Here is a 17,508-nt window from a genome sequence, read left to right as displayed (position 1 = left end):
TGATCAGACTGTGCAGTGTCTGAGATGCCAAACAAACTTGGACTCACACATGGTGTCAGGCAGTAAAACATGGATGGGCACTACTGGTATACCTGCCACAGGAGGAGCTAGAAAAGCTATAAGACAGATTATGATTGTGAATAATATTGGTACACATCTGAAACAAGTTGGAAGACTGAACTGATAAGCAAGTTTGGAGAGGAGATATTGAATTTATGGTGGGAATTCGCTCATACAAATATGCAAAGTGTAAATATATATTCATGTATATCGGGGCTTCATTTCCCATTACCTAAAACTACAAGAATCATATTTCTCAATATGTCTGAAAATGAATAATGACTGATGTATGTATGATGTGTGTAATTTGGGATTGTCTGTGTAAATTGCATTGCTCTTTAATTGTTTTCGGAGTGCATCTCTTCCTTTGGCTCATTTGCAGTGTAGTTTTATTAGTTTGGATTGCATTGCACTGCTACATTTAGTGCTCTTCATATCAAATCATCTTGGTCAGTTTTTTATACAGTTGTACATTCATTCTGTCTGTCTCCTGGTTGACACCATATATTCACCCACTGTCCTGTCCAATATACATTTCCAACTTGAAGTATAATGAATAATGATCCATCAGTAGATTAATCAGTGTGCGTGAACATATGCCAACTGTATGCGTAGATACAGCAAGAGGGAGCACAAGGTACAGTGCATTGGCATAAGATATTCCCTTTAATTCTTTAGTGGAGAGGGTCCAGTAGTGAAATGCTCATAATCCCCTTTGTGCACCAAAAAAAGAGGGTATATGCATTTGAGTAGGCTACAGTGTCTTTTTTTTTTTTTTTAAACTGCTGATTAATTTCTTAAGTATAAGGGATAATTTCCTCTTTGCACAATTTAACATGCTCCCTGTACAACTCTGTTGCAAAGTGTCTGTGTTTGTGTCTAAAATGAAGTTTAAGCGCACATGTTCAAGTGTATGCATGCCCGTGTGAATAATGGATTGACTGTAATTCTGTGTGGGTATGGTGAATGAAACTGATCCAAGATGCTCCAGTTGTTTAACATGTGACCAAAGTAGCCATTGTTTAATCTCACGGTTCATTTCTGTACATTATTTTCTAGAAATGCTTGAATATTTTTTTCTCGATGCCAAGAAGCTGATGTTTATTTTTGTACTTCATTGTTCCATACAAATTTATATTTCCCTCTCCACTACAGAATTTAAAGTGATTGGGATTCTGCAGAACACGGTCACTTATTATGGTACTTTGTTTGCAGGTACTAATTCAAGCTGTATTTAATGTTGAAAGCATGCCCTAAATATAAATCAACATAAAAGCATAGAGTACATACAAAATGTTAATTATTTCTACAAAATGGAACATATCTAATATTTTGAGGTTTTTATTCTAGCATGCAGATTAATGCTAAAATTGAGTTTTACGTTTATTAATGAAAAGATTTATTTAGGAAAAGGTCTAACAATGAGCACTTTTGCTGTGTATAAGACAGAATTGTACTCCCCTTGAACTTTGAGAGTGGAAGATGGTTGCTATTTTTATTTGAAATGCTGCTATCATTAGTTTTGAGCAGAGAAGCTGTTTTTAAATTAACTTTAAGCCAAGTAGCAATAAAACTTTTTACTGTGAATTTTTTTGTCGAGTATCCATTTTGCTCACCGTTTTTATGATGATTTCATGCCAATAAATAGCATCAAAAGGACTCTTTTTGGTCAGCATAAGATATGTCTACAGTTTTATTTTGTCATAATGTAATGAGGTTATTGATATATTTACCTTGGTTTCCATGGACGTTTTCTCTATTCAATCAGCCTAAATGCACAGAAGCAAGCTCAAATCAATAAAATGAATCAGAAGAAACTGAGTTCACAGTAGAACTGCCATCTATTGGTGAAGCTCAGAATGACACCCTGAACATAGTATAATGGTTGAAAAAAAATTCTCAAATGTGTAAGCCAAGGTAGCCATTGTTTTACTTGTAAGTGATGTAAGACCTTTAGGGAGGAACAAAGTCTAACTCTTTGACATTTCAAGTAGTCTATGGAGGAGCCATCATATCACTTATTCCTTAGAAATACTATGGATATTTTAGGCTTTTATCAATAGAAAAGTGTCAAGTCCTAAAACAACGTTCAAAGCAGAGGAAGCTTTGCTGCCCTTGTCTCTCGTGATGCAGGAAAGACATTTGACTACTGTTAGCTGCATATTTTCTTTTCAAGAGAAGTTTCAATAAATAGTCAAAAAACTCTGAGATCGAAAGAATGCACAATCATTTCGATCTGGAACACAAATTATTTCCTCCCAAGGAAATGTACTCTAGCTGTAAGTTGCTGTTTGTCTCTGCCACACAACTGACTCTTCTAGAAAGAATGATAAATAGTATCTAGGAGTATTTATCGCAATCAAACTGTTTTTCTATCCACCTTTTCATTTGTGTGTATTTGTAGGCACAAAATTAATGAAATGTACAATGAAAAATACACCATTTGAGTAATTTATTATATCTACACATTTATAGAAACAGTGAAAGAGACAAGACACATGTATAAACTTGAACTGTGGTGGGTATAAAATGTCTTAAACAAATTAAAATTTTAAAACTTGAAAGTATAAATTGGATTAAAATAAAGCTGATTTACAGATCACATTCAACAAGAGTGAATACACGAAACCTAATGACAAAAAACCTTCCATTTTTTTTTTCTTGTCACAGGGATTTGTAATCAATTCCACTTTTGTTCAAATATGCCCAGGAGAAAAGCCTTAAAAATTCTCATTCATCTTTTGCTTCTTTAGCTCCCGCACTGACCTGAAAGCTCTGACAGCTAACACTGCACCAAAGATGAAAACAAACACCCCCACCACCCCAAAGAGACCTCCTGCGATATCTGCACCGTTGAACTGGCACTGAAAGCCATTGTGCCCTTTGCTCTTGTACATCTGCTCTCTCTCCATACAGATGGGGTCGTTGTAGGTTCCTTGCAGCTTAATAAAGTAGAAGGCCAGCGCAGGGATGTAGCCCAGGCCAATCAGGAGGTTCAGCAGAGCCTCTCCCAGCAGCACGGGGGGCCAGCGGTAAGGGACCCTGAAAATCCCCAGGGCAAGCATGGCACAGGCGTAGATCATTAAAACCCCACCGCAGGCCATGGTGAAGACGTACGGAGGCCGCGAGAGCTGATGGAACAGCCGGTCCAGCTCCTTCACCCTGTCAGCATCGGCTCCACTGAAGGCGTTGGCTCCACCAAAGTGATAATAGTAGAGTCCACCGAGGCTGGCCAGGTCACGGTAACCCCCGTTGTTGCTGTAGGGCACTCCGGCACAGATGACAATAAGCAGATTCACAAACAGCTCCATAAGCTGGCAGAGACCTGGGAGACACGGGATAAACACAATACTGACATTAATGTATAGCAACATGGCAAGTGATTGATCAATTGATCAACAGAAAAATACATATTTTACCAAGCAAAGAAATTAATAAATTTGCTGGTCTTAATTTAATTTCCACTTTTAATTTGCACTTATAAAGCATGTTTAATGGGTGATTAAAAATAGGATATAATAAAAAAAATCATATTGCATGTTATATTGTCTACTATATTTGGGGGCCACCTAACAAATTCTAGAAATTGTAAACGCTGATGAGCACGCGCTCTGACTGTAACCAACATTTCACAGAAGAATTCTAGAATAAATATACTTGCCTCTGCTGGTTAAGATGTATCTGAGATTGTAAAGAGCTTGTCTGTGTTGTGGTTCATTATACTCCCCTTCAAGGTGATACCCTGCAGTCTCATTGGCCCTACAAGGACAATACCACAGAATCAATTATATCTTTACAAAACATGCCATTTTACATACAAATGTAAATAAATAACCCCGCCACAGATGGTGCAAAGTGTGTGCGGAAGACATGACAGGGAGTGCAGGGTCTTGTGAATAGAAAGTATACGGTCCCTTACAGTCTTGAGGGTGCTTCATGGTCCTGGTCTCTGTAAACCGGTGTCTCATTGTGAGAGGTAGTTGTCATGTCACTCTGTCTGTTTTGTTTGGCCCTTCTGTCACCAGCAGAGCCTCCCTCGTCCATGTCTCTCGGCTTCTGGTTGCGGCCTCTGCCATCATATGAAGCGTGGTCTCCATTGTGCGAGTATTCCCTGTCCCTGCTCTTGTACTCATCATACACGTCACTCCTCTGGTGGTGTCTTCCCCTCTCTGGCATGTTCCTCTGCCTAAAAAGGACGAATATGGACATGAATTGTACTATAGGCCTAGACCCTCATAAACAAAGTGGATAGTTGGCTTTTATCTCAGTAACTGCCACAGTGGACAGTAAAGCAGCATGAAGGATTATTTAATGATGATTAAAGGCTGGGTGAGGTGAAGGACCAAAGACAGAGAGGTTTCTTCATTTGTAAAGTGGCTAGAAAGGTGGTGATGATTTCGGGACCCACAGAAATTCCAGTAGTACAAATGCATTTTATCATACCTACATGAGAATAGTCAGCAAACTAAATCAGACGTCTACATTATTTCAACATGGGAGCCTAGCATATTATTGCGAGAGGTCCACAATTCGAGAAGTGCTCCTTAGGCTACTAACTTGTTGCGAAGTTCATCCGTGTTTCACGTTTTAACGTAAAGTAAATGGTTCTAGGCTCGTGAATAATACAAAGACACAACATAATTAGTTATTACCTTTGGACTCCGTAAACAATGTGATCTTGTTTTCGTTTATATCGGGAAGAAAACAGCCGAACTTTCTCAGCTTCCTGTGTTTGAGTTCCACCTCCTGCCACTCACCTGTGTTGTGCCCTATATGTCAAAGGTTGTGCGACGCCCACTAGAGTACAACTCATTTGTGAAATTACTTTTAATGTTAGGTTTCTTTCCCCAGTTTATAGTAGTTTACAGCGTGTTGGGTGTATACATTATATGTATGATTGTACAGCATTGTACTGTATTATATTTATTTTTTATATGACTAAACCAGACAACTTTCTCAGCTTCCTGTGTTTGAGTTCCACCTCCTGCCACTCACCTGTGTTGTGCCCTATATGTCAAAGGTTGTGCCACGCCCACTAGAGTACAACTCATTTGTGAAATTACTTTTAATGTTAGGTTTCTTTCCCCAATTTATAGTAGTTTACAGCGTGTTGGGTGTATACATTATATGTATGATTGTACAGCATTGTACTGTATTATATTTATTTTTTATATGACTAAACCAGACAACTATTTAATTTCTGGTTAGTTTGATCCAAATATTACAAGACAACATATGCAGCTTCACTAGTGTTAACCGGAACAGAAACCGGAAAGTAGCCTATAAAATTGTTGGTTTTCAGTCGTGCTCAACTTCCAAAAACAACATTTTTGCGATTCATGCCCCAACCCGGACGTAAACGCAGACGGCGCACGCGGTCACGCTTCAATCACGAAGTTCGCGGCACGACATTGCTTTCAGCGTTTCCGCCGAAACATAGATATATTTCACAATAAACGTAACTTAAAGTTGTGACCATGTCAATGAGGTAATTCTTAACACCCTGTATTTACACGAGCCAGATACTTATGGATGTTATGTTTTTTTTTAAAGAAGGGACAATGCACATTATTTAACACAAGCACTTGAGTCCAACATGTAGCCTAAATGTGCCAGATTTAGCCATACGTGCTAATTTTCACCTGCAGTCCAGGGCAGGTTGATAACACAATAGAGAGTGAACACATAAGCACAGACAAAAAGCATAAAAGCACATAAACACAGACAAAGCTCATAAGCACAAATAAAAGCACACAAGCAGTAAGCACATACGTGTTTGTGTATGTACGCAATTCTCTGATACAAGAATGGATTGTCCTTGTCAAGTAAAGAGCTCAATCTTACATCCAGCAACGAATATATTACCAGCAGTCAAATAACCCCTACTGAATGGAACTTTTTTGCAGCAGCAACAAGGCTGGATTTACAGTCAAAACCGGCAATTGACCCATGGTCTAAGGGCCCGAGAGCTCTGGGCTGTCAAATTATTTTTGGGAATATGACCAACAATTTCAACTGACATCATAGGTCAGATAATAGAGTCAGGTGCTGCTTTTCGTCTGATCTTGAAGCCATGTATTAAGGAAGGGAACCTGTGTCAAGATTATTTCAATTTGTGGTTATATTTAGCATATTCCTTAATTAATGTGATTCATAAAACTCATACACAACAGATCCCACAGCTTCACACTACCCATGCCTGTGCGAATAGAAAGAAACAAATGATAATGTGATGTGATAATAAAAGGTCTGATATGTGTTGTTCCATATGTGCCCCAGAGGTCACATGCTCATAGTACATCACTGAAGGGGATTATCTAAGGTTAAAGACAATGACTGTATATTTGAATCTTTTTATGCGGTCTATGGTTAAAGATGACGACTTTTATTTTGAAGTCCGGGAGCAAACCACCACCGGAAGTGTTTATCGCTACTCCTTGAGCTCACGCTGCCACCACGACCTACGACCGAGCGCTGGGTTGGCTAGCAAGCGACCAGACAGAAATGGCGGTGACGGCAAGGCGAACAGCATGAAGTGCTGATGCATTACATGGATCAAAACTTACGACTGCCAGGACACCGTTGTGAAAATGACAATGACGTCGAAGTAGGACGCCTTTGGTAACGGCCATTACAAACCTACAACACCTTCCCGGGAGAATTTTCATCTTGTCAGTGGAGGAGAGGAAATCTCACCGGGAGCATGGCTTCTTACAGCAACCAGGTAGCTAAGCTAGCTTGCTAACGTTAGCCTGCAAAACAACTCCTGCTTCACGCCGTGGAACGTTATTTATAGACTCGCGACCGCCCCTCATTTGTACAACCTTTCTGACCTAAAATAGTGCATTACTTGTAGCAATTTAGTCAGCTCCGTGTTGTTATTTGAAACATCTGGCTAGTCGTGTCATTGAAAATGTAAGAACTGAAAAGTGCTTGCTAATGCCCCCCTAAGCCTCATTGAAACACCACCAGCATGGTAGCTAACAGGCCCTAGTTCCCTCCATTCAAATGAGACAGCGGTACTATTTGCAGCAGTTGTTTAAGGATATGACAGTCAAGTTTAGCTGAACGACATGAAAGTGTGCTTAATCTAATCTTAGTGGCACTTTGTTATGAAATCCCATTAGTGACACGTGTTATTTACCATGTCAAAAGCGACACTTAAAACTGCTGCGTGTATGCATGGCCCACCTGCTCAGTGCTGCGACAGGCCTTCACCAAGCGCACATTTTCATATCTGTAAATTAGTTTCGCTCTGGGCAGTTAGGAAGCATAATACCGGTTTTGCGTGTGATAATTTGCAGTTTTAAAAAAGTTGTGAGCCACGCTACAACAATGTCTTGCTGAACAGCTTTGTACGAATAGTGTGGTTAACGTTACACTTTGCAGTCAGTCCGCTAGCTGGTTAGCTAAATTCAAATGCGACAGTGTGGGCCTTCGTTGATAGCGAAGATTTATTGAGATGGAAACAGTTATAAGACAGGATTGAGCTGCGAGGCGAGTGAGTTGCTGCACCGTTAGTCTCCGTGTGACTTAGATTGTTAAATAACTTGGCAAGTATGGTGTCATTTCTGAATAAGTTAACGTTAGCTATCATGTGGGAAGGCCCATTTTGAAGTCTAGCTTTGCATGCAGAGACATGGCAGGTCTCGAGTTTATAGTTACTGACTAGATTAAAGACAAAAATCCACACAATGAAAATGACGCTTAAATTATGCTTCACCGGCTTAATATCTGGCTGACAGTTCAAGAACTGGAACACAACTAACGACCATAGTGAAGGGAAACCTCGCTGAAGACTTAATTCTCCATGCTTTCACACTTCTTCCTGGCCTCAAAATTGAGTGTTTCTATTGGCTCACTGTTAAGCAAAATAAAAGCTTGAGGAGATAACCCACTTAAGCTTCCTCCAGTGTGTATATGTCTTTTGCCTCGTAAATCATACATACATGAACATTAATATTGAATTATCCTTCTATGATGGGGCATTTATTGTTATGAACTGTATAAATGGCAAAGAATGAATAGCATAACATATACAGGTTTGTAAATAGCATAAATTAAGTATTGACAGAAAGGGCTCTACATTAACAGTTGGCCAGTTTCCTAGGGCAACCAGAGTTGGACCCCTGTCAACTATTTCGTTTGGTCTGGTTGCCCCATTTGGCAACCATGTTTCCAGTGTTACTAAAACTAATTTTTAATTGCTCATCCTCTTTGTAAAATACAATATGAAAGTGTTGCTGTCACATGAGAAATGACCGAAGACCTAAAAATTCAAACATCCAAAAGAGTAATATTAAACCGCAGTATCAAGACAACCAAATCCCAACGAAAGAAAAGTTGATAAACAGGTGGCGCAGCCAAATAATCAAAGGCATCAAAGACACACCCGCAACAAAAAGGGCAACAGCTCGAGTATGAACTTGGCAAAACAGGCCATTCTGGAAATACTTATCAATACTGTTCTGTATCTGCATATACATTTTTTTTTTATCCTGCTAGTGCATTGTTTTGCAAATTTGTCACCTAAAAGTAACCACTGTTATTATATTTTGTCTAATTTTTAAAGCTATGCCACTGTGAGATTACAATATATATATATATATATATATATATATATATATATATATATATATATATATATATATATATATATATATATATATATATAAATTTAGGCAACACTCAATATGTTTGCTGACATTCAAGAAGGCCATTGCAGGATTTTAAGAAGACAAGAAAAATGAAAAAAACTCTTCTTTAAAATTGGCATGTAAATGTCAAATTTAAACGTATGCATGACAAGTTATTTGTTCACTTCGGTTGTTTAGTTTTGACAGAATTATGAAACCGTTTATCAGTAATTTGTAGTGAACCACTGTAGATGTAGGTATGGATGTTAGGCTTTTCTAAAGTTGTCATCACCAACTTAGTGTCCTCATTGACATTTAGGCTTATTGGTTTAGTTCAGGCATCTAGATGCAGTGGCATTGGTTGCCTTTGTAGCTACAACATGTTATAGCTTATGCCACAGACATGGGTTGTCTTTTAAAAACCATTAAACACACACAAAGGAACCATACATTTCAATTGGGTGACACTACTTTATTACACTGAACATGGCAAACTAGTTTTATTCTTCTCAACTCATCAAATTCGTAAAGCAGTGTGAACAGAGAACTTCTTCCCAGGGCATGCACATTGATGTCTGGCTGACATGGATTTACTCTCTAAAAAGGCAGGCATTGAATTTTCAGACCACTTTGACTGTTTTCATTGTAATAAGGAAGACGTCAATCATGGGAATGGAGTTACTTGTACCGGTAAGCGCTTTAGCAACTTTAAACTATTGCGACATCTTCCTTATTTTTCTAATTTCTTTGTCTAGTTCAGCCCAATGTTTTGCAGAGGCATAAATCTTTGAGTGGGATTGTAATCCTCACCATCCCACTTGGGAAAACTACACACTGTATGCACAAACAAATAGCCCAAAGGTTTAGCTTAGTCAGATGCACACAGAATGTAAATGCACTAGAAGTGTAGCTACGAATTGAATAGCATTACTTTACTCTAGTCATGTTACTTAAAGGTACAATTATGTAACAAGTTTGCATTAAAATCTCTAAAAATGACTATATCTGTTACATTTTGTTGTGTCCTTAGACTATCCCAAATGTTTCCTTTTTTTTTGACACAGGACGTTTCATTTAGTTGCCTGTCAGTGGTGTCATATAACCCTCTGGTTACTCTAACTTCCATCTAAACCCGGGCACCCACATGATACGTTTGAGAGTAATTTTAGATCATACGATGTCAGAGTTATAGTCAGTAACCGTAATGTGTTTTTCTGCCACATGGCATCATCTTTTCCTTGATTACATGCCACTTTGCAACACAGTAATACAGCAGAGACCTTTATTGATATGGATTGATTTCAATATCAATCGATCCAACTTAATGTTGAGCTACTACAATGTGCTGGTTGACAAGCAGCTAATGCTTGGTGTGTAACATTATAAGGTTACAACATCGTTCAACACGCTCAGTTATTTTTAGTATGATTGTTTTGACCAAGGTTAACAGCACTGGGCTAAACCACAAATAAATTCACCAGTAACCTATAGATAGACAACTAATATGATGCTAATTTAGCCAGCTAGCACACCCCTGTCTGTCTACATCACTCCCGTGGTGCTAAGAGACTAAAGTTGGAATGAGAGCTAACAACAGCCCCGGGACATATAGTTACAGTTAGCCCCCAGCCAGCTAGTAGCAAACCACTATCATTATAGCAATCCAAATCTGGCTAGCACTTAACGATGCTAACGGCAGTTAGGAAACCGACCATATCAGACCCAGGCAAAACCTATTCCTTTTAATAAAGATTTGATCATTAAGTTTGTTTCTTATGTAAGAATTGTATGAAGGCAAACCGTAAGCAACAACCAAAAACCGTGACCCCAAAATGTGATATGAACTGAACCATGAATTTTGTGAACTGTTCCACCCCTAGTGTTTACACTTTGTCTTTTTCAGCTCACCTCTTTCCATATCAGCAGCGCAGCTTTAATTTTCTTTGAGAATGCCATATATTGTCTCGTCACCCCAGAAAACACATGAACTTGCCACAACACAACATGCGCCGTTGCCCCTCCAATCGCTACTAAAATGTGATGGCCGTCATGGCCGCTTGGCTCTGCAATAAATTGCTGTTGGACACTAGTGGTTCTAGCCTGGGAAAACCCTGACGAACTTCTGGCAAATTTGAGATTTGCTCTGCAAGTAAGTCTGGCCAAGAGCACATTCAAGCCCATTTCCAATTTTTCCAAATCGAGGCACCAATCGCAACTGTTGAGGCGGGCTTTACACGATGACAATAGCGCAGCGACGGCAAGCAGCTTTTTGTTTACATTCAACATGACTGCCACCGAAGTGCAGCAACCCGTTGCTGTCACTGCTACGTCACCCGGATCATTGGTCTGATTGGTTGAAGGAATATCCAATTGCGCCCAGAAGCATTTGAGCGGGGTCCGTTGGTGACGCCCCTTTGGAAATGAGCTGTGAATGAACTTTGCCGTTCCAACCTAGCAGTTACAACTGAGAAGGGTCTGGTGTCAACCAGGCTATAGCGGTTCCGTTAGTTCGTCAAAGTTTTTATGGACTGACAGAGCGAGCTTTAGAGCTGGTGGTTGCAGCTAATAATACACACACCTTTTACCTTCTTGCATCTCTTCAATAAATGAAGGTTTACACCTAAGCTGGGTATTGAAATATGAGACTAGATATTACATTTTGAATATCTTAATATGACACGTATTCTTTTCTGGTTTTAAAGGCTGCATTACTGTAAAGTTTTGTTTAGTTTGATAGTGCCTGTCTTCTAGCAGAATAAATGACAAGGATTCCTTTCTTCAGCTGTCATACTATATTTCATGCATTGTAATCGTATGTCACCGTATTACTACATCACACCAATGTGCAGGCTCAAGCATGCTCCAGAGATTCATTGAAAACTTGTCTGACCTTCTTTGTAGTGGCGCTGCAGCAATTTAATGCTCAGCCAAGTTGTCCATTAATAACTGCATACCAATTTATGAGTACAAGCAAAGTAGTGCTGGCTGTATCCTCTGTTTTGGTTAGAGTACACAGACTGTTCAGCAGCATTCATCTTTTTGGGGTATTATGGTCAGGTTATACTAGAAAAGAAGTGGTTTGTATAATGTGTAGTCCGACCACTTAGGAAATCAAGTGTTTACCGTATTTCCTCAAATAAAAGCCGGGGCCTTTATTTACCTGAACTGCAGAAGGTACCAGGCTTGTATTTGAAGCAGGCTTTTATTAGAGGCAGGCCTTTATTTCTAATTCCATCTGTTTAAGTATAATTATTTTAAATAAACTGTTTTAAATGAAAAACCATAGCGTTCTAGTGGATAGCGATCATTCATTTTTTTAAGAAACATATACAACCATATACAACAGCCAGAAGGGCGAACACTTTAAATGTACCGGGTATTAAATGTACTGGGTATTTATTTCAAATACAGGTACTATGTATTGCTGGTATATTATAGGGCTTTGACTCCGAAATAGTGATATTCGAACGAATATTAGGCAGCCCTTAATATTCGAACATTATTTTTTGTAAATGTGTTTGCTTGGGGCGGCGCTGCTCCTCAGTCACAGAACAGAAGAGAGAGGTGACTGTTTTGGCAGCCACAGGAGAGAAATACCTTGTGTGCTCGCTGGACAATACTAGCGACTTTTTTATTTATTTATTTTTTACAGAAAGTCTCCAGATTTGTCGCTAGTCACTTTTGTGAAAAAAAAGTCGCTAAGGGGGTCTGAAAAGTCGCTAAGTTGGCAACACTGCCCACACATGGCAGACACACACGCCAGCTTGACGGACACAAGTATAAACATCAGACAACTTACGTAGGCTACGGTGAAAGCTCCGAACTTCCCTTCGTCAGCATAGTGTTTGTTTAATCCAGGGTCTGACTTTTAATAATAATAAAAAAAAACTTAAGTTTGATACCAATATAGGTCTTACTGAAGGCATTTAATGGTCAAAATAGTATTAATAAATATTCGAATATTAATAAACAAACAAACTTCAAATATGATTTTTGGGCAAAAGCCCTAGTATATTACAATAAGAGCATACAGTAGTTGCTGGTTTGCAGCACACCGGTATCTGATTAACGTTACAGACGGTAGCTAGCTAGCTTTGTTTCTAGCACCAGGCTAACTTGTTTCCTCCCACCTCCAGCTAGCTAGCTGTGCTCTGCTCTTGTCAGCTAATCTTGTCAGCTCATCCTTCTGTTTCTTCCAGTATCGGATTCTCCTGCGGTCAATGTCGAAATGTCTCGCAGCTTTTTCACTCGAGTTTTCCTCCGCATACTTTAAAACTCTTTTTGTTTTGTTGTAGAAAAGTCTGTCAATAGCACCAGAGCCCGTCATTCTCTGCTAGCATTAAATGAGACCCGTGTTGCATCCAATCTAGCTACTGCCATCTATTGGCACCTGTACGTTACTGCAAACTAAACTTGGCTGACAATAATCCAGAAAAACAAAGTGTGGAAAAAAACTTGAATATATTGTTAAATTAAATTGGTAGAAATGTACATTACAATGAACTTGAATTTTATTTTGACTTAATAATATATGAAAGGCATTTAGGAGATTATCCACACTATTTTTCCCCCAGCCTTAATTTGAGACCGGCCTTTATTTGTCCGTGTTGACCACGCCCCCGGCCACTATCCGAGGCCCGGCTTTTAATTGACTACCGTTTTTTATTTGAGGAAATACGGTATACCTGTTTCTGTTTAACTTAATGGTATTTTGAAATACCACCTGTGTGATTGGGATGCAGATAAAAAGTGAATTGCTTTGTGCATCAGGTGTCGTGTGTTGGTGATAACAGATGTCACACTTGTGCCCCTAGAGTCAGTTTTAGGGGGTTCATGTGTGTTTTGTAAAAAGCTGGTAGCAAGTTTTTATTTGACGGATGATTTCCACTGGCTCACATATGTAGATACCAGTTACAGTTGTGTGTGTGTGTGTGTGTGTGTGTGTGTGTGTGTGTGTGTGTGTGTGTGTTAAACTGTGTTGAAATCATACAGATGGCTAATTTGTTGTAATCCTCAGTCCAAACGAACAGCAATGGAAGCTTAGTGTGGTACGTGTGGCACGCCTGCAGAGAGAAGCAAAGGGACATTCTTTCTGTTGTGATTGTATTAGCCATCCTGAGGCCTTTGGATTATGGCTGGCTGTTTGTCTCTTGTAGTGCCATTTCAGCAATGTGGGGCCTCGTTTGCAAAGAGTTACATATGCTTGAGCTGCACTTTCTTTTCTCTGTGCCTTCCCTTTCACGTCCCTCTGTTTATTGCACTGAGAGGATTAACCGCATGGCTAGTGAGATCATTTTACCTTTTCTCTGTTGCTTTGTGTTTTGCATGCACATGTAGACACTTGGGTGGTGCCGTGTTTCCCCTGAAGGTGTAAGGGTCATCTGTCAGGGGTGTGGCACTATAACAGATAATAAAATAAGACCTATTTAATAACTATCATATAATTGAGTAATAACTGTGAAATACAATGTTTTGCACGAATATGGTAAATTATCAGAGATGAGGGTGGAGCAATATTGCATCCTGCTATGAGGGAATTATTTATTTCAGTTCTGGCCAAAGCTCACCTTTTTGTAATTCTTCCTTCTTATCTCACTATTAATTACACTGCCAATGCCTGTATCGACTTGTTGGTACTCCAGTAATGAAGGTTGTCCACACAGACACCATCAAGTGCAAATTCTATACAGTGTTGTGTGCAGTGGTAGAACTTTCTGGTTAAACTTGCTGGATACGAGCACCAAGTCTTAATTTGAGGCCCGTATGTTTGGGGGTTAACCTTTAGGAGAGCCCATAAGCTAATTAAATGGTTTGTTGTATTGTTGGCTACATGTGAGTGATCTATCATGCATGTAGGTCACCTCTCTTTACTTGTTCCTGAATAATAATAAATTAATAGCTTTTTCATGATATAGTCCTACATACGTACACAAACTTAAAAATCCTCATCAAAGCCCTTCAAACCGATATCTGTAACATCAGATTGTTTCCTCAATTAAGTCAATTTAAGATTGTATACTTGATGTGGCAAATCTGTGGCATTTGTGCTATGTAGGCAAACACTGCAGTGGTTTTTGGCTAGAATTGTTACCTTACCGGTTTGTCTGCTGGTATTACCCTGACTAGGCCTGCACGATATTGGATAAAAACTTGACATGTATATTGCGATTAAGACAAATCTTTACAAGATAACATGAATAGCTCTATTTGGAAATAATAAAGCATTCTAGACTACTGGGGTGATTTTGTAGGGTAGTGCATCTACATAGAAAATGATAGAAAAAGGAACTTTTCTAATGTGAACCATTCTTTATTAACTTTAATGCTTTACAAACACCAAAGCAAGTAAGCGCTGTGACTGCTCTTCTGAGGTGATTTTGGTGAAGGAAATTGGGTAGAAATACACTGGTTCACTGACATGACACCATTGTATTCATATAATACTATAAATCCAGGTTACAGTGAATGATATTTAATAATGCATTCATGTTGCTTTCTCTAAATTTCAGGTTGTGGTCGAGTAGCGCGGCCGGCTTGTTTGTTAAATTGATCAACATTGATTGTGATTGGTGGTTTAGTGGAAAAAAACGCTCGCGGTAGCAGAGGCTGTCTGGCTGTCTGCTTCGCTAGCGCGCCTGAAAGCCGTTGCATACCGGACGCAGCCCAGCTGGCGCATACAAATGTGACATCATGAGATCGCCGTGACTATTTATACCTGCACTGGTGGTCGCGACACTAGCTGCAATCTTCTCTTGAACAGCGGTGGCGCTAATGAGCAAATGCTACCGACGCTGCTCTTTCTACGGACTAGAAGAAGAAAAAGGTAAACAACGGCAGAACTGGCAGCAGCATTGCCGTCAATGCTTCGATGTGATTCACTGACCTACTTCATCGGATCAAGACTTTCATTCACCATAAAAGAACTCCTCTTAACCCAGTAAGTTTACCAGAGAGACCTGCAGTCACTCTGGGAGTCCTGGCAGCACGTTGTTGGCAAACTCATTCAGGCTCCTGTTTCCGCTTTGTCGCGCGCCGCTGAAAAGAGAGCCGTGCGCGACCTCGGGACATTGCATAATTTTGACGTCACGGTGTCGCGCGCCACCTTGGATGCATGCACAACCAGATGTTCGAATATTCTGTGTTAATTTAGAGGGAATATTCCAACGTCATTTTTGTGCAATTTTGACAGCCCTACATCAGGCACAGACTTCTGTTAGATGTCTAGATCAGTGTTACGTTTCCAGCGTCGCAGCTCCGAACCGTAACGTTAGTTGAGCCAGACACCTTGTTTCTTTAAGCTCAAGCCTGTCTGGGGGAGATGTCATGATTACGTTGCATTAATCGGGTGATTTAGTTCGTCTTTGCAGCGTACATAAAACACTGACTACTGTAGCTTCACTACGTATGGAAAAGCATGTGCATCAATGTGTCAGCAGCCACTTACGGTACTTTTCTACACACGGGCGAGCCTCACTTCCCGTAACAAACTGACTAATGTTACGTCACGTTAACACGTTGCCCACATGACTACCTGTCTTAGAGGGAACAAGTCAGCCGGCAACAATCGTGTAAAAGGAGAACGGTGAAAGTTTACTGTTCTATCAAGCAGCAAAAAATGTTTTGCGCCAACATCACAACGTCCTGCGATGTGACTATTGCACATGCGCACATCGCGATTTAGACGATGAAACAAAACATTGTGCAGCCCTAACCGTGACCTACCAGGAGAAATGTAGTTGTGCTCTTGGTCAGGTATTAAAGGAAACTCAATTAGTACAATTGTTGTGCAAGTTAATTATAGTTGCTCTTATATTGTGTATGTTAATTATTGTCATAAAGCAGATTATTCCTACATTAATGCACATGGTTTACGAAGTGTTAAAACACTATATAGCACCCCTGCAGTCAGTAGTTTTATTTGTGGTGTAACTAAACAGATATCTCAAACTATCTCAAGAAAGTCACCAATGCTGTTATCTTGAGTGATTAATTAATCATTAAATTATTGACAGTTTACTGCTTCAGATGTCCAGCTGACAGGAGAACTAATAAGCTCTGTCTGGATCCCTGTAGTTTCTAAAATCACGAGGACGTAAGTGCAGGGCTCCACACTGCTCCAGCTTAACCCTAACCGATTAGTGATTTTAATGAGAGTGCGAGTGTTACTCGTGCATTTGCAACCTCAAAATTTGATGACTTAATTTATTTCATGTTGAAAAAGGAGGAGAGGGCAATGTGTGTGTGAGAGGGGGAAGATCTGTGAGTGGTTAGTCAACTGCACAACACTGTGATCCATACTTGTGTCTCGCTTTCATGGTGTTAAACTCATCCGCACATGCTGTTGCACAGCAATGTTGTTACCATGTTTCCGTGAAAATCATGATGTTGCAGTCCATAATACGTTCACGAGTGGTGATCCGAGGCCGAAGATTATCCGTTTTGTTTAGTAAAGATTGTACATTGGCAAGGAAAATGCTGCGTAGTGATAGCCAATAAGGAGTTAGCCTTAGCCTAACGTTAGCCCTCCTCTCTTCCCCCCACTTTGTTTACCGTCTCAACTAGGGCTGCACAGTATATTGTTTTCTTTTTCTTTTTTATTGTCATTGTGTTATCAATTGGCACAATAAACACATTTTGAAAGGCTGAAATATATTGCTAAAAACACACCGAGATTTGTTGTGCTAGTTGAATAAAAATAGTAGAAAATGCACTTTAAAATGTATCTGTCATGCTTTTTTTAGTGCTGCCTTTTATATTTAATTCAATGTTCAATTTATTCAATAAAATGTTGGAAATTATTTCCTTTTAATTT

At 39.5% G+C, this 17,508-nt stretch overlaps 2 protein-coding genes across 6 annotated transcripts in view; one reads left to right on the top strand and one right to left on the bottom strand.

Annotated features, from left to right (window-relative positions):
• Positions 1 to 2,497: 2,497 nt before the first annotated feature.
• marveld3 (MARVEL domain containing 3) lies at positions 2,498 to 6,829 on the bottom strand. 2 transcript variants are annotated; one of them, XM_028566651.1, is made up of 4 exons: positions 6,700 to 6,829; positions 3,980 to 4,246; positions 3,722 to 3,819; positions 2,498 to 3,385 (listed from the first exon to the last, which is right to left on the bottom strand). In XM_028566651.1, exons 1-4 carry the CDS (start codon positions 6,726 to 6,728, stop codon positions 2,781 to 2,783), a joined length of 999 nt encoding a protein of 332 aa, XP_028422452.1. In that variant the 5' UTR covers positions 6,729 to 6,829; the 3' UTR covers positions 2,498 to 2,780. The 2 variants fall into 2 exon arrangements, with proteins under 2 accessions (XP_028422452.1, XP_028422527.1); XM_028566726.1 differs by lacking the exon at positions 6,700 to 6,829 and adding an exon at positions 4,713 to 4,886.
• The window catches only part of usp10 (ubiquitin specific peptidase 10), a 30,997-nt gene continuing 19,977 nt past the window's right edge, over positions 6,489 to 17,508 (top strand). For all 4 annotated transcript variants that reach the window (XM_028566329.1, XM_028566532.1, XM_028566454.1 and 1 more), the window contains exon 1: positions 6,489 to 6,784. In XM_028566329.1, the coding sequence (XP_028422130.1) occupies positions 6,764 to 6,784 (21 nt within the window). In that variant the 5' untranslated portion in view covers positions 6,489 to 6,763. The remainder of the gene's footprint in view (positions 6,785 to 17,508) is intronic.

The sequence above is a fragment of the Perca flavescens genome, chromosome 1, assembly GCF_004354835.1.
Source record: "Perca flavescens isolate YP-PL-M2 chromosome 1, PFLA_1.0, whole genome shotgun sequence".
Lineage (NCBI taxonomy): Eukaryota > Metazoa > Chordata > Actinopteri > Perciformes > Percidae > Perca > Perca flavescens.
This window is presented reverse-complemented; position numbering and strand designations above follow the sequence as displayed.

Coding starts and splice junctions, on each gene's coding strand:
- marveld3 (XM_028566651.1), bottom strand. CDS start 6,728: ATGAAAATTCTCCCGGGAAGGTGTTGTAG. Junction 3,820..3,979: donor CATGAAGCACCCTCAAGACT/GTAAGGGACCGT, acceptor TTGTCCTTGTAG/GGCCAATGAGACTGCAGGGT. Junction 3,386..3,721: donor ATACATCTTAACCAGCAGAG/GCAAGTATATTT, acceptor CGTGTCTCCCAG/GTCTCTGCCAGCTTATGGAG.